The sequence below is a fragment of the Eptatretus burgeri genome, chromosome 11 (assembly GCF_056783735.1).
Source record: "Eptatretus burgeri isolate ZD-2024b chromosome 11, Ebu_testis_v1, whole genome shotgun sequence".
NCBI classification, from domain to species: Eukaryota; Metazoa; Chordata; class Myxini; order Myxiniformes; family Myxinidae; genus Eptatretus; species Eptatretus burgeri.
The window spans coordinates 95,947,731-95,964,312 of record NC_140971.1 but is presented as its reverse complement, the minus strand read 5'-3'; the positions used below and the strand labels follow the sequence as shown (position 1 = coordinate 95,964,312).

Genomic DNA, 16,582 nt, shown 5'->3' with positions numbered 1-16,582 from the left:
CCAGGCTGTTGTTGATAAAGCAGACATCATCTGTTCAACAGAATCCTTCTTCCCACAGAACGTCCTGAACTCCTTAGTGTCTCTCCCTGGTTACTGCCTCCTCCGATTTGATAGGCCTGAAAAATGCCCCGGTGGTGGAGTTGCACTTTTCATCAAGAACTCAATTTCCCACTGCCTCTGTGCTGACCTTACACCTCCCAACCCCCCAGGAGTACCTCTGGTTGCAACTTCCCCTCCACTCCCACCTCTTCAGCATCTCAAAGAGATGGGGATGGGCCAGGCATCTGCCTGGGGGGATGGCCAGCCGGAGGCCCCTGGAGTACTAGCGGAAAGTGGATGCAGCGACGAGCAGCTCCAGCGCATGCTCCCATACCTGACCTGGCAAACCACATTTCAACGTTGACCTCCAAAGCCAGCCGGTGATTGGACATCCTCCATTGTACAAAGTTCTTCCTTGGCACACCTGAACTTTATCCACCTACTCTACCGGTCAAAAGTTTAAGAACACCTCCATTTTTCAGTTTTTACTGAAATTGAATCAGTTCAAGTCCAGTGAATAACCTGAAATGGTACAAAGCTAAGCGGTAAACTGCCAGAGGTTAAAAAAGAAGAGTTTAGGTTACCAAAAACTGAAAAATAATGTACATTTCAGAGTTGTTAAAAAGTTGTTCCCTTTTCAGGGAACGAGCAATGGGTTAGCAACTGTAGCTGTTCTGCAACAATAGAAGTAAATTAAGCCTCGAAAGTTGATGCAAACAATTCCTACAGGTGTCCCAACTTTTGTTGATTAGTTACAAACCCTGTGTCTGTATAAAAGCAGTGTTGGAACAGACTGTGTTGCTACACACTCTGAAGCATTATTGGGACAATATTTCACGACAGGAAGTCGTATATTGCTATCATAATGGCGAGAAAAGATAATTAACAAAGAAAGACATTCAGACCATTATAACCCTTAAAAGTGTGTCTTTCCTTGAGAGAAATTGCAAAGCAAGCCAAGGTGTCCATGAGTACAGTTTTCTACACCATCAAAAAGCACTAGGAAACTGGAGGAAACTCTGACAGGAAGAGGTCTGGCAGACCCAAAGCCACAACACAATCAGAAGACAAGTTTCTGAGAGTCAACAGCTTGCGTGATAGGCGGCTCACAGGACAGCAGCTTCAAGCACAGCTGAACACTGGTCGAAGTAAGGAAGTCTCAGTTTTAACTGTGAAGAGAAGACTTCGAATTGCAGGTTTGACAGGTCGAGTGGCAGTAAGAAAGCCATTGCTAAATGCCCGGTCACACCTTGACGTTTTAGCCAGCGATGGCAACGTGTTAAAATTTATGTAAAACGCTGGCTTACGTTGAACTTTTGATGTTTTTTTTTAAAGATTCGGACGTATTCATAGCGACTTGGTCTTATGTATAACGCATTGGTAACTACACAGAACGTTTCGTTGTGTTATAGATAACTTATACCAACGAATGCTGAACCTGTTGTCGGCCTACACAACCGATGCCCAACGATAGTCTAACTCAGGCATAGTGCGTTGCACGCATCGCCGACGATGTCGTGGCGTAGCCTATTAAAAGGCTGACACACAACGATTCAAATCATAACTGCCGTAGAAATGGAAGGGTCAAAATCGCGGTCACACCTTGGCGATCTTGCCAGCGTATGCCGACGTAACAAAAAGTGTGTCTAAAACGTTGGGGCACGTCGAATACGGTATGGGTAAGTTTGGTATGCGCGAGTAGAACGCTAAATACGCTATCATAAGTCGTAGTAAGTAGAGTACGTCAAGAAATTTTGAACATGTTCAAAATTTTACGACGTACTCGGCGTATGACACACGTTCGCATGCGATGAGGATAAGTTTTACACACGATATGTGGACGCTTACACACGTCCACAAAGGCTACTTATAAGCTACTCATAAGTCGAAACACGTCGCGGTAACGTCTTTTTTACGCGAAACTTATTTCTAACTTATGTTTGACGTGCTTTGAACCAATTCTTTACGTAGTCCCAACACACATCGACGTATGTAGACGTATTCCAATGACGTCTTCCGGTCGACAAAAAAAAAAAAAAAATGAATGTGTTTCTAGCTTACAACTGCCATATAAAGACGTGTTCCCAGCGGTTTTGGGAATTGGTATATAAAAATGGTGTTCATAAAAGGGGAACCCAACAGTGTTTTCGAGTCCTTTTTGAGTCGATGTCCATGTCAGCAGTAACAGTATCAGTATCAGTATTAGTAGTAGTTTGTTCATGTTGGCAGTAGTAGGTGGGTGTGAGGGGGAGGGTGTGGGTTATGATGGATCCTCCTTGCGTCCGCATGTCCACGGGTAGGTTCATAGGCTGCCACTCAACAATTTAAATGGCTGCATCTCCACTATTGAAAGTAGACGCTTGCGCTCAACAATTGGATTTTTTTTACACTCAACGACTTTTAAAACGGTACCACTCAGCTAGTTTCATTGTTTACAATGAACGATTTAAATTGCTGTCACTCGCCTTTGTTTTTTGACGCTGGGCTTTTGAAATTTGAAGCGTTTCTTCTGAACGTGTTAAAACGCTCAAACTCGACTATTTTAAATAGACGCTGCCGATGGACAATTGGAATCATAGCCAAGCTAGACATCGAAGTGTGAACATCCTCGTCATGCCGAAGAAAAGTTTGAAGAATGCTGCAAATAAGTGTCCTGGCCATGGCCGTGGACGCTGATGCAAGGACGATCCATTATACCGACGTCTTTCAGCCTATGAGTAACTTAAAAGTAACGTCTGTCGACGTGTGGCAACGATCGCGTAACGTGCCAACAACACGTTAATCATAGGTTAGAAATAAGTTTCGGGTACGCTAAACATTACCTCGGCGTGTCTCAACTTACGATTAACTTACAAGTAGCATGTGTTGACGTCTGCCAACGATCGCAGACCGTGCCTACAACTTGTGGCCAGCGTAGCGGAACGTGTGAGTCATACGCCGACATACGTCGTGAAATTTCAAGCATGAAAAAATTTGAGGACAACCGAAAAGTACGTTTAAAGCCAATGTACAACGACGTATGGCAACGTACTACGACGTATTCCAGCGTGCTCTCAATGTTATCAAAACTTCCCCATAACGTATTCAACGTGTGCCAGCGTTTTAGAAAAAAAATTCAAAAATCGGCATACGTTGGCTAAAACGTCAAGGTGTGACCGGGCCTTAAGATGGAAAAATAAGAAAAAGAGGTTTGCCTGGGCCATGAAGCACCGCCAGTGGACTACTGAAAACTGGAAGAAGGTCTTGTGGACCAATGAATCAAAATTTGAAATCTTCAGTTCATCACGCAGGATTTTTGTATGCTGTCGAGTCGGTGAAAGGATGGTTCCTCAGTGTGTGACACCAGCTGTCAAACATGGAGGAGGAAGCATGATGATCTGGGGCTCTTTTGCTGGATCCAGAGTCAGCGACTTGCACAGAGTGACTGGCACCCTGAACCAAAAGGGCTACCATAGCATTTTGCAGCCCCATGAAATACCCTCTGGTCTATGCCCAGTTGGTCAGGGGTTCATCCGACAGCAACATAATGACCCAAAACATACCTCCAGGCTATGTCAGAACTTCCTTAGAAGAAAAGAACAAGACGGTAGGCTTCAAATCATGGAATGGCAAGCACAGTCTCCAGACCTAAACCCAATCGAGCTGGTTTTGGATGAAAGCAAAGCAACCAACAAGTGCAACACATTTGTAGGAACTTCTGAAACAATGTTGGGAAGAACTTTCCGAACAATATTTGATTTCCATTGTAGAAAGAATGCCACGATGATGTTTGGCTGTGATTTCTGCTGAAGGTGGCGACTTTGATGAGTAAAAATTTAGATTAAATTTTGTTCAACAAAACGATTCAATGATTTCTATATTTAACTGCAATTGTTAATTTGCTCTATGCTTGATTGAAACATTAGCATACAATGAAACATTAAACTGCTTAAATTTCAGTAAAAACTGGAAAAATGGGGGTGTTCTAAAACTTTTGAACAGTAGAGTATAAGCCATAAGGCCTTCATCCACAGCTTGATAGAATACTGCTCTCCCCTCTTGACTGGCTCCTCTGCCTCACATCTTGTTCAGCTTTATGTCGTGGAAACCAAGGCCTTGAAGATAGTTGGCATCTCCAGTACTGAAGTTGAGTCTATGGGTCTATCACTTCACCACCACAGACAGGTCAGTGGTCTCTCTGTCTTCCACCACCTCCTTTCTGGTCTTTCACCCTCTGCTCTTTCCATCATTCTATACCCCCCCCCCACCCCTTACTCCCAGGTTTCTGCAGGGCACACATGGTCCACCATCAACCCTTTTCTGGTAAAACGATCTAAATCCAGGATCACTGCTCTCCTCCACTCATTTGTTCCTCTTTTTCCCCACCTGTGGAATCAACTTCCACATCCTCTTTAATTTCATTCTTCCCTCCAGGTCTTCAAGACAGCTGTTCACCACCATCTCAGATTATCCCCCAACCCAAAACCATGATATTTTCTACCTCGATAACCCCACCCAAATCCCCCTCCTCCTAATTTTCCAGTTTTTCCTCGGAGTTTCTTTCTCCATGCAGGCGTGTTTTGCATCCTGTTTTTTTTTCTGTTACGTCCTGATCCGTTCGGTGTGCTCGCTCTTCCACAAGCCTCAACTATGTATCCAAAATAAAAATAAATAAATAAAACGTTGCATTTCCATGCATAAATTGTGGATATCAGGACGTAGAAACAATTTGTACGAAGTTGTAATGTTACAACTCTAAATGGCATGATCACAATGTCTCACCTAAATTCGTTTTTCAGTGGTGTTGACTCACTCTGGACTCCGAGGGGTATTTCTCATTAACTGGGTGTTAGATTTCTCCGAGGTAACGTCAGTGCACAGTTATATGTGGTCTGCTCTGGTACTTGAGAACACGCCTTGTACAAGTATATTGTACACCAAAAACGTGTCAAAAGAAGATAGGTGATCATTTGAAAAAATAAAAAATAAAGAAACGAGAAAGGCACTCTGACATCACGACCTTGACCGATAATCCGATATACCTCCACCAACATTATTAAATCAAAATAGATACTTGTACCAAGTTTGATTTAAATCCCTTCACTTGTTCTCAAGTGTCACATTTTCATCTGATATGAGCTTCGACGCCACAATCTAATCAGCTCATTTTTGCATCGAAATATATACTTATACCAACTTTGGTCAAAATCCCATCACTGGTTCACAAATTAAGGCAGTAACAGAATGTTTACCTCATGGGACCTCTGGCCTCTAGACCCCATAACGTAATCCGTTTGTCTTCACATCATTACACATACTTGTAGACTTGGTTCCCTTTTGCCATTCTTAAGTTTTAGCAGTAACGAAAACCTATTCCAAACTATGACCTTTGATCTCTTGATGCCAAAATCTAATCAGTTCACATTTGCATCATAATATATACTGAACCTAAGTTTGGTCAAAATTCCATCACTAGTTCACAAGTTAATTCAGAAACAAGTTTTTACCTGATGGGACCTCTGACCTTTGACCTATTCACCCTCTAATCTAATCAGTTTCTCTTTGCATCATTATACATACTTGTACCAACTTTGACTTGCATCCCTTCAGCCGTACTTAAGTTATCATGTTAACGAAAACCTTTCACGGACGGAAGCAAGGACGGACGGAAGCATGGATGGACAGCCTGACGGGCAACCCGAAAACAATGCCGGAAAAAAACCCCCAAAAAACTGTTGACTGTCGGTGAAGGCATAAAAATCAGGTGATCATATAAAAATAAAAAAATAAAAATTCAGGAAAATAACCTCTGATGATTTGGCAAAAGCTTTCTTGACCATTATATTTAACACCATAAATAAATAATGAGGTTTTCCTTGCTTGATAATTGCAGAGTAAATTTGAAGTTAATTTCATTTCCACTGTCGTAACCTCAACCCATAATGCTCCAGCTACATTGCGATGCACTCGGTTTTGCAATATTCAAAACACCATTTTGATATCATGCTAAAGACCTTTTGTGTATTCTTTCAAAACAAAATAAAGTGTACGGTTGTTTGGGAACAAGGTGTCATTTTGCAAGGAGAATTATGGACTGACTAATCCAATAATCTTTATTACAGCTTCGCTTCAAAATACCGTGATCCGTCAATTGTCGACAGAAATGGAAATGTTTTTGTTTTTTTGATGTAATTTTAAATTGTGAATGACAAATAAACAAATAAACCAATGTCACCCGCAGGGTGACCCGTATCTTGCCAAAAGGTGACCACGTGTGACTTCTTTAAGGTCACACTGAGGTGAACAGAGCTGCTATCCACCAGGAGCGACTCCTTGAGGAATATCTGCCTACGCGAGATTCCGATGAGAATCGTTCTACAGAGTAACTATGAAAAATATGCTTTTGCCTCATAACGTCACCAAATGACGTCATAATGTCTCAAGCTTGACATATCTAGAAAGTACTCATCGAGGTGTTCAATTTGAGGTACTACACGATATGGTTCCTAAAACTTGAAAATTTGACCTTGGGGTCAAATATGTTTGACCTGTGGCACTAACCATGAAGGTCAAGGCCAATCGCCACCAAAAATTAATCAGCTCAGCGCCAGACCATGAACTATATTCCCATGAAGTTTGAAGACGATCCGATCAAAATTACTCAAAAAATAAGGGTTTCGTCGACTCCCCTGATTTACGACAAAGTGACCTTGACCTTCAAAATTTTGTGCATTGAAAGGGACCTCGATAGGCCTCTGATATGCGAAGTTACAAAAATTTCCAATGATAACTGTGCTCTGCAGAATTTTTTATACGTGATTACAGACAAACACAAACAAACAAAAAAAAAACAAAAAAAAAAAAACATACAAGCTGACTAACATATCTTGCAAAAACTTCGTTTTGGCAAGATAAAAATATGTATAAAACTTATTTCCAAGAAGTTATCGTGTGAACCATTTAAATAAGTCAGAGGTGAAGAAACACAGCTCGTGAGATCGGAAGGTTTCAAAAATGGTCACTGGGGTGTTTTTTTCACATCAACACCTGAATTCAGCATTCTCACCCCTTCTGCCAAGTACTCATATAAATGGCCAACTAGTCTAGGTTAATGCATGATCAATAGTTTATAAATTAGTTTTATCGTTCCTCAAATAGAAACCGTTATCTTGGTGCTTCACAGGAAGGGTGTTGTATCAAACTGTACATTCACAGGATAAGCCCAAATAACTAGTCCTCCTAAACCTGGTTATTCATTGTACTAGTTTGATAGAATCAAATCATGATGGGATTGTGGCCGAGGTCAAGAGCTTCCTTCTTAACAGCCTCCGCTGCACCCTGTATCCCCACCAGCCCCTCACAGATCCTTCTGGAATACATCTCGATATGCGTTTCTGAGACGAGGTTGTCAACATTTCACTCTCTTCTTCATCCTTGCAGGGATGCATGCAAGAAAGCAGATTGCATTCTTTCTCCAGGAAAGCCAGCTCCACAAATGGGAACACTATGGTCTCTCTTTAAAGCTTCGCTCACAATCATTGTGTTTCTGTCCTCACATTTAACAGTACACTACAGCAGGTCCACATAAAGTCTATCTCTCAAGTCTCTCACCATCCACAAAAACTTGGTGGCAGTTGCTCAAGTCCAGCTCTCATCTATAATAACCTCATCTGTTACTTTACTCTTGAAGGATGGAGTCACCACATGAACACTGCTCCTCCTTAGATCGAATTCATTAATGCTGTCTTAAAGGGAAAGCACAAGATCCCAAATCCCTCTCTCCTTTCTCTACCAATACTTCCTTTACTAATGTTAAACTCCTACCAGCAAGTGAGCTTCCTACCCATGAAGGCAGAGAAATTCCAAGCCAATCCTGATCACTGAACTAACTGCATTAACACTCAAATCCAGACAGTATCAATGCTTTATGACTCAAAAAGTGTTAATCTGCTCCATTTACTCATTCTCTGCTCTTCTCCAGGTCAATCTCTGAGGTGCACATGCTTGCATCATGAAAAATGAACAATATTGTCCAAAAACAATTTTTAAAAGTGTGAAAACTGTTGGGTTAAAAAAACACCAAAAAAAAACTATTGACCAGCCAGCATTTTCCCTCATCAGAATGCAGCCTCTGAGTTGTAAAAGCCTGCAATGTATGGGGTAGGCAGAATTTGGCAGTACAAGGTCTGAACAGAAGTTTATATTAATTTTTAAGGTGACAGCAGAAAATCATTCGGTATTCCAAAGTAAATGTCCTGAGCGGGTGGCTCGTGCCCCGTGGTCCTGAGCGGGTGGTTCGTGCCCCGTGGTCCTGAGCGGGTGGTTCGTTCCCCGTAGTCCTGAGCGGGTGGTTCGTTCCCTGTCGTCCTGAGCGGGTGGTTCATTCCCCGTCGTCCTGAGCGGATGGTCCGTGCGCCGTCGTCCTGAGCAGGTGGTCCGTGCGCAGTCGTCCTGAACGGGTGGTCCGTGCGCCGTCGTCCTGAGCGGGTGGTCCGTGTCCCGTTGTACTGAGCGGGTGGTCCGTGCCCCGTCGTCCTGAGCAGGTGGTCCGTGCCCCGTCGTCCTGAGCAGGTGGTCCGTGTCCAGTCGTCCTGAGTGGGTGGTTCGAGCCCCTTCGTCCTGAGACGTGTCTGGTGGGAGTTTGTCTCTGGACAGCTTTGCTCCAGATGCGTCCGAGAGGTGGTTGTGTCTGTACGTGTCCGGGCCATATTTATGTCCATACGAGAGTTTCTCTTTGGATGTGTCCAGGCGGTGTTCATCTCCGGAGAGCTTGGCTGCGGATGCATCCAGTCGGTGTTTGTCTCCACGTGGTATTTATAGTATGAGCGGTAAAAAAATGGAATTCAGACAGTATTTTGTTTCCATCTTCAGTGTTATTCTATGCAGAAGCATTTTGATGAGACAGTATGAATCGTATTTAACGCTCCACCGCACGTGTGTTTTCCCTTCTTCTCACCGCCTTCCCTTCCCCCATCCCCTCACTTTCCCTCCCTCCTCACTCTCCTGCTTGGTGTTGGCTTAATGGTTTGGGTGGTGGTCTTTGGATCCGAGGGTCTTGAGTTCAAATCCCACTCAGATGTTGAATTAACACCAGGTGGGGTTAACTCAGCCTGTCATCCTTCTGAGGTCAGCAAAATGAGTGCCAGCATGCTGGTATACTGTGTCAGAGTGGCAACCTATCCAGGACTATGCCCAACAGCCAAGGAGACTGCTTAAGCAGCACCAACACTCTGCACAGAGTATGGTCCCAATCTCCTCCTCCTCTTCCTCCTCCTCCACACTCTCCCTTCTCCACCCTCCCTCCCTCCTCTCTCCCTCCCCTCTCTCTCCCCTCCCTCTCTCTCCCTCCCTCCCCTCTCTCTCTCTCCTCTCTCTCTCCTCTCTCTCTCCTCTCTCTCCCCTCTCTCTCCCCTCTCTCTCCCCTCTCTCTCCTCTCTCTCCTCTCTCTCCTCTCTCTCCTCTCTCTCCTCTCTCTCCTCTCTCTCCTCTCTCTCCTCTCTCTCCTCTCTCTCCTCTCTCTCCTCTCTCTCTCTCTCTCTCTCTCTCTCTCTCTCTCTCTCTCTCTCTTCTCTCTCTTCTCTCTCTTTTCTCTCTTTTCTCTCTCTCTCTCTCTCTCTCTCTCTCTCTCTCTCTCTCTCTCTCTCTCTCCCTCTCTCTCTCTCTCTCTCCCTCTTACTCTCTCTCTCTCTCTCTCTCTCTCTCTCTCTCTCTCTCTCTCTCTCTCTCCCCATCCCTCTCCCTCTCCCCCATCAGGTCAGGTATGGGAGCATGTGCCAGAACAGCGCGTCGCTGCGTCCACTTTCCGCCGGTACACCAGGGGCTTCCGTCTGGCCATCCCCCAGGCAGATGCCAGGCCCATCCCCATCTCCTTGAGATGATGGTCAACCTGCTGCAACCATGAGGCACGTGGTCGGCCCACTGGCCTCCTCCACTCATGAGACTCTCTCGCTGAGAGAATCTGGTGAGCAGGATCAGCGTCAGGAAAACGAGCCACATGTCCATACAGCCGCAACTGATGCTCACGGACTATGCAGGTAACAAATCTCATCCGAGTCTCTCTCAGCAACCGCTCGTTGGACACAAAATCCGACCAGCGATAGCCAAGGATTCTCCGAAGAGACCTGGTACCAAAGGAATTAAGTCTCCGTCTCAGATCCTTGGTCAGAGTCCAAGTCTCGCACCCATAGAGCAAGACTGGAAGTACCAAGGACCTGAAGACTCGGACTTTCGTCCTCCCGCACAGGTACCGGCAGCGCCACACCCCATGATCCAGTGAATCCATGACTCCCCAGGCCCGACCCAGACGTCTATTGACCTCTGACTCGCAGCCAGCAGAGACATGAATATCACTGCCAAGGTAAGTGAATCTCTCCACGACCTCAACATCCTCAACACAAACAGACACAGACAGGACAGCAGCATCCAAGATGTCACCGAAAGCCTGGATCTTAGTTTTGACCCAAGAAACCCGTAATCCCAGCGGCTCCGACTCCTCATTCAGCACCCCGAGGGCCCCCAAAAGGATGTCTAAAGTCTCCGCAAAGATGACTGCATCGTCTGCAAAATCAAGGTCCGAGATCTTGACATTCCCAAACGATGCACCGCAACTTGATCTCTCAGACATCATCCCTAAAATCCAGTCCATACAAGTGCTGAAAAGTGTGGGGGCAAGTACACACCCCTGAAGAACACCAGTAACAACTGGAAACAAGTAACAACGCGTTTTTGCGTTTTGTGGAATGAAGGGTTTTACGGTGGCCAGAGTGCAAATCCTGCCACCAACCTCCTAATAAGAAGTAACCCAACTGCAGGACGTCCGCAGACACAGTTGGGCACTAGATATGGATGGCCGTTGGCTCACAAGGAGCTCCTCCGCCCTTTGACAGGTTTTGTTTTTAATCCTGCTGGGTGTCCATACCCAAACACCCCCCTCAACAGAAAACCTGGTGGGGGAGATGGTTTAGTCGCCGACAACCCGACCATGGAACAGGTTAGTACAGGTTTACATGGTACCTGTAGCAGGTCACAGATCGAACCTGACCTGACATTAATCCCTCCCCATTTACCCCCCCCCCCCCTTAGTTGAGATTTGCACATGTACAATTAAGTTTGAGGCAAATAATGACATCAGAAGAGCATGAAAATCAGCATTTCATTCGGAGCATGAATATGCCACACCTTGTTCGGTCAAAGTTGAGTGCAACAAGCGTGGTTGAAAAGAAATTTAAAATACATTGGAAGAACCTTTTCAACTCACTTGTGAGATGGATAGGTTCAAGATGGCTCCACTCTTCACTTCATTGCGGTTCTGAAAGCAGAAGAATTGTTTTTATTGCTTTGATACAATGAAGCACATATAAACTGACGACACAATTCAACCTCATAAGATTGAGGGTTGGGAGGTGGGGGGGGATACAACTTTGGGAGGGAATTATAAGGATCGAAGGCTCATTGAGGATCTTGTACATATATCATATGCAGGACAAGGGCATTAGGACAAGGAACAATAGTATAGGGGATTTTAAACATGGAATACTAAGCATCATTCACCAGGTTCTCAGATGGGAATGCTAAAAGACCTTTCCAAATAGAAATGGTAAAATGTTTCATTGCAAAGTGGAAACAAGAAAAAAGAGCAATCAGAGATGACAGTACCTCACCAGGACTTGTTTTGTGTGGTGCATTTTGTGTACTGGTGTGTTATGTAATTAAATAGACATATAATTGAAACTGCCACTTTATAACTAGTCAGCGATGACCAGGTACCAAGACGTCCCACTTTGATGCAACCCTGCTTTGATTGGACACTTGACCCTGACCCATGATGTTTTTTTATTACTATTCAATTGAATTAAGAATGGGATTAAAATAAATTCAATTCAAATCAAAAGGAAGACCAATTCGGTACAGTCCTGCATTGGAGTAATCAGAAGAACCCAAACGAGCAAAAAGCAAAGATGAAGTCATCAGGAGGAACCTGGATAGGATTCACATTTCAGCTGGAACTCCTCTACCCTTAAATCCATCCAGGTACAGCCAAGTGAGCCTTATTCAAAAATAAAAATTAAAAATAAGAACCCAGATCAAAAATATTTTTGAAATTCTCATTGCCAGACCATGAATCCAATCAAGTTCAACTTTAAAACACTTATTCCCTATCGCTACTAGATCATAATTGTGAAGTTTCATGTCGATTGATTAAGAGGTTCCAGAGAAAACATTATTTAATATTTTTCTTCAATCCAATATCTCTGCCAAACCATGTAGTAGTAAGTGACGGTTTTTACAGCCATTTTTCCTTGCTGTGCAGGGGTTGGGCTTTTTCTTGAGGCAATGTTTTATGGCCGGATGCCCTTCCTGACGCCAACCCTGGTCGCCTCTTACGACACACAGGGATATGGTATACCTATTCTAACCGGGGCATACACCGGGACCAGTACACTGGTACTCATTTCGACGACCTTGGAAGGATGACGGGCTGAGTCAACCCCCTGGTGTTAATTCAGCAGCCAACGGGGCTTGAACTCAGGACCCTGGGATCCCAAGCCACCACCCTAACCACTAAGCCAACACCAGGCTTCCATGTGACCTATAAATTATTCCTCAACAAACTTGGACACACGTGGCTTGGGGAACATTTGTGTGAAGTTTCCCCTCGATCTGCCCAGGCGTTCTAGAGAAGAATATTTTTGTAGGTTTTAGGGTAAATCCAATATCACACATGGAAAGTTGAAGGTGACAAAAAAAATGGGTTGGGAGGAATAGAAAGGGGCTTTATTTTGTTTTTAACCCTTTGCATGCTGTGGTCACCTGTGAACACCCTGTACACGAATAAAAACAATCCGAATCAAATCCTACCATTCAAAATACCCGAAAGTACCGTTCGGCAGATTATGTCTGGTTTGTCAGTGCAACCTGTATGGAAAGATCTAAGGTTTGAGCGAAGGGCCCGGATATTTGAGGTCCACACTGTTAATGAAGAGGGAGGGGAGGAGGCTTTGGATGCAGGTGATGGGAGGGGGGAGGGTAGGACAAGAGAGGAGGGGGAGGGAGGTAAGGAAAGTTGCTGAAGGAGTGTGGGGGATTGCAGAAGAGTTTGGGGAGGGGGTGGATGAGGAGGAGAAAAGGCTCTGTGGTGCTGGGGTGAGGTACAGTGGGGAGTAATAAGAGAGGGGCAGAAGGCAGTTGAGGATTTGAGGAGGTAGAATGATGAGATGGAGGAGAGAGGGAGGCAGCTTTGTGACTAAGAGGGAGGGCAACTTTGAGAAGGCTGAGTGAGGAGGGGTGAATAGTGGGAGAAGGGGGAGTGGGGAGATTTGAGGGAGAAAGGTGAGGGGTCGTTTTTGAGAAAGGTGAGAGGGAAGCTTGGAGGGGGAAAGATTGTGATGGTTGCTTTGAGAGGGAGGGGTGAGAGTGGTGAATTGGCATTGAAGTTGGAAAAAAATGACGATTGAAGGAAAGTGAACATGCAAAGCAAACTGGGTTTTTTTTTCAATAGTAAGTTCAGAAGTGCGATTTAACACATTTCTTGAGGGATGCAATAAAGGTGAATTAAGAGACTGGAGAGAAGAAACGCTGTAACAGTTGGATTTTTTAGGCAAGGTATGAAGGAAAGGTTGAATTGAGAGCAGTCTGTTGAAGTAGGAGAAGAGTATTGCATTATGATACTGTTACGTTTGAGGGGGGGGGTATGTATTCAAAGGGTAATTAGGATGTTTAATTAGGTATGCCATGCTGTTCGAGTTTACCAGGATCTCGATGTAATAAGTAGCAATTCAGTGGTGATAAGTTGTCCAGTAAATGTTCATTTCTTCAAGGGGGAAATGATAATTGTCACGTAATTAGATAGGGACACGGGATAGGGTAAGTGTGTCTGCGTAAACCCCTTTTGGTATTCTCTGGAGACTGGCCGTGACGTCACCGGACAGTGCAGCGGATGGCTCCGCCCCGTGATCACGATTGGCAGAAGGCGATTGGCAGAAGGCAATAAACGGCTCGATTGGAAGTGACGAGGACAGGAGGATAAAAAGGTTCTGTTCGGGGTCGAAAAGGAAGAGGAAGAAGATTACAACCAAAAGATCGTGTTTTTTTGGTGGGGAGGCTGTTGCGCGGGGAGCATCCTTGTTGTTGTGCTGATTCGATCGTGTTCTTGATCGTGTCTTGGAGCCTTGCTGAGCCTCGTGCCTCACCTTGGTTGGCTCTGGGGTTCTGCTGACTCGGAGTACGGGGTCGAACGGCGGGCGGACCTGCCTCCCTCTCCTGCTCGCAACTTGGCGCCAGAACTGGTTCCCTGGCGGCTGTGAGCGGACTTGGGCCAAGACCAGGAGGTCGACAGCACCACGGTTTCTCCTGCCCCCTGACGAGAGCAAGGCCAGCTCGTCCGACGCCGATCCAGGGACAGTTGCGTCCACACCACGGTCCAGCCTGACCACCAGAAATAGCTACGTTTTGTGTGTGTGTGTGTGTGTGTGTGTGTGTGTGTGTGTGTGTGTGTGTGTGTGTGTGTGTGTGTGTGTGTGTGTGTGTGTGTGTGTGTGTGCTTGGCGCCTTAGAGGGATTGAGAACTGTATATTCATTGGAATTGTCTGTGTTTTTCCCCACGCCGATCCCACACCATCCCGTCGAATAGCCCCGGATCCCTCTTCTTGCCGAGTCTTGTTATTTCTGGTAATAATAAAAACGAATAAACATCATCAACTCAGTGAAAAGTGACTCGTGCCACCTTCCTCGTCCCGTTTGCGGTAGAGCGATTAGAACCGCCATGTTTGGGTTATAAATAAATAAACCGCCTCCATCGTTTCGGCTCATTCTACGTTGGCGGGACTGTTCAAGTCCCGTGGACGTCACAATACAGTAGTGGGAACCACACGTGTGAAAGAGGAAGATGAAGCATTATATGAGACTGTTTTTATTATTATTATATTTATTATTTTTTTTTTTTTTGATCGAGATTGCACAAGAAGAGGTAAAGGAAAGGTTGAAGAAAAGATTGTGAGGTGAATGGTGAATTTGGATCGGTAAACACAGAGGGTGTAAACAGATCATGTGTTCTGGGAGGTGTGTAGGTAAAAGTGAGTATATTGATTAATTTAAATAAATTTAAAAAATAAGGATTGCGTAGTATTCGGAAAAGGAAAGGTTGAAGTAAAATCGTGGAGGTGCACGGTGAATTTGGAACGGTAAATGCAGAGTGAAGCTAACGGATCAATGAAAAATACCAGGAAGAGGGACGAGAGAGACAGTGGTTTCAGTTGGTGTAGCGTTCGGAAGGATACAAGGGAATTTTTTTTTAATGGGTTTCTGAAGAAGAAGAAGAAGAAGAAGGAAGATGGTGAAGAAGAAGAAGAAGAAGAAGAAGAAGAAGAAGAAGAAGAAGAAAGATGGTGAAGAAGAAGGAAGATGGTGAAGAAGAAGAAGAAGTAGAAGAAGTAGAAGAAGTAGAAGAAGTAGAAGAAGTAGAAGAAGAAGGAGGAAGATGGTGAAGAAGAATAAGGAAGGAGAAGGAAGAAGGAGAAGGAACAAGAAGAAGGAGAAGGAAGAAAGAAGAGGAAGAAAGAAGAGGAAGAAAGAAGAGGAAGAAATAAGAGTAAGAAATAAGAGTAAGAAAGAGGAAGATGAAGAAGAAGAAAGAAGGAAGAAGAGGGAGGTGAAGAAGGAGGAAGGTGAAGAAGAATGTGAAGAAGGAGGAAGGTGAAGAAGAAGGTGAAGGAAGAAGAAGGAAGATGGTGAAGGAAGATGGTGAAGAAGAAGAAAAAGAAAAAGAGAGGAATAAGAAGAAGAGAAGAAGAAGAAGAAGAAGAAGAAGAAGAAGAATCGGTACACGTGGCTATGCAGAGAGAAAGGGTTTTTTTTTCCAATTTAAAGACAAGAGACCGAGTGTGTAAGTGGGAAAGAGACGGGGGGGGGGGGCCGTTGGGAAAATAGGAATTATGGTAATTGGGAGAGAATACAAATAAAAACGATCGTACCCCGAGATGGGAAGGGCAAATAGACCTCAAGGAGCTCGATAAGACAAGGTCGATGAAAGCTCACAAAATAGCACAATTTTTGAAACAAAACCGAACTAGGAGCACACAGTAAACATATAGGTGAGAAAAATAAACAGTTAAAACGGGACAGATAACGACCTGAAACTTAACTTTGAGAAAGTCAGCAGAGACCCCTGAGAGAAGCTGCGGTTGATAAAAAAAACCCAAAACCGGAAGTGGTTCTGCAAACCCAGAACACTTTAAAAATTAAATAATTCTCGTATCCAGATCCGGATTTGGATCTTCACCAAAATCGAATCAATTCGTCCTTAAGACACACCCAACCTGTCCACCAAGTTTCGTCCGAATCCGTCCACAACTTTTTGAGATATCAAGCGATATATCGTTTTTAGCCCCATCTCTCAATGGTGAAGAACCAATTAAAAAATTCTAGTAGTCGGATCCGGATCCGGATTTTCACCAAAATCTAATCAGTTCGTTCTTGTCACACACCGAACCTGTCCACAAAATTTCATCCGAATCCGTCCAAAACTTTGAGATATCCTGCACACATACAAACAGGCGAACAGATAACC

At 44.5% G+C, this 16,582-nt stretch overlaps 1 protein-coding gene across 5 annotated transcripts in view; it reads right to left on the bottom strand.

Annotated features, from left to right (window-relative positions):
- The window catches only part of LOC147017701 (engulfment and cell motility protein 2-like), a 361,388-nt gene that overhangs the window by 186,274 nt on the left and 158,532 nt on the right, over nucleotides 1-16,582 (bottom strand). For all 5 annotated transcript variants that reach the window (XM_085847513.1, XM_085847517.1, XM_085847516.1 and 2 more), the window contains exon 6: nucleotides 11,276-11,326. In XM_085847513.1, coding sequence (XP_085703639.1) covers nucleotides 11,276-11,326 — 51 coding nt within the window. The remainder of the gene's footprint in view (nucleotides 1-11,275; nucleotides 11,327-16,582) is intronic.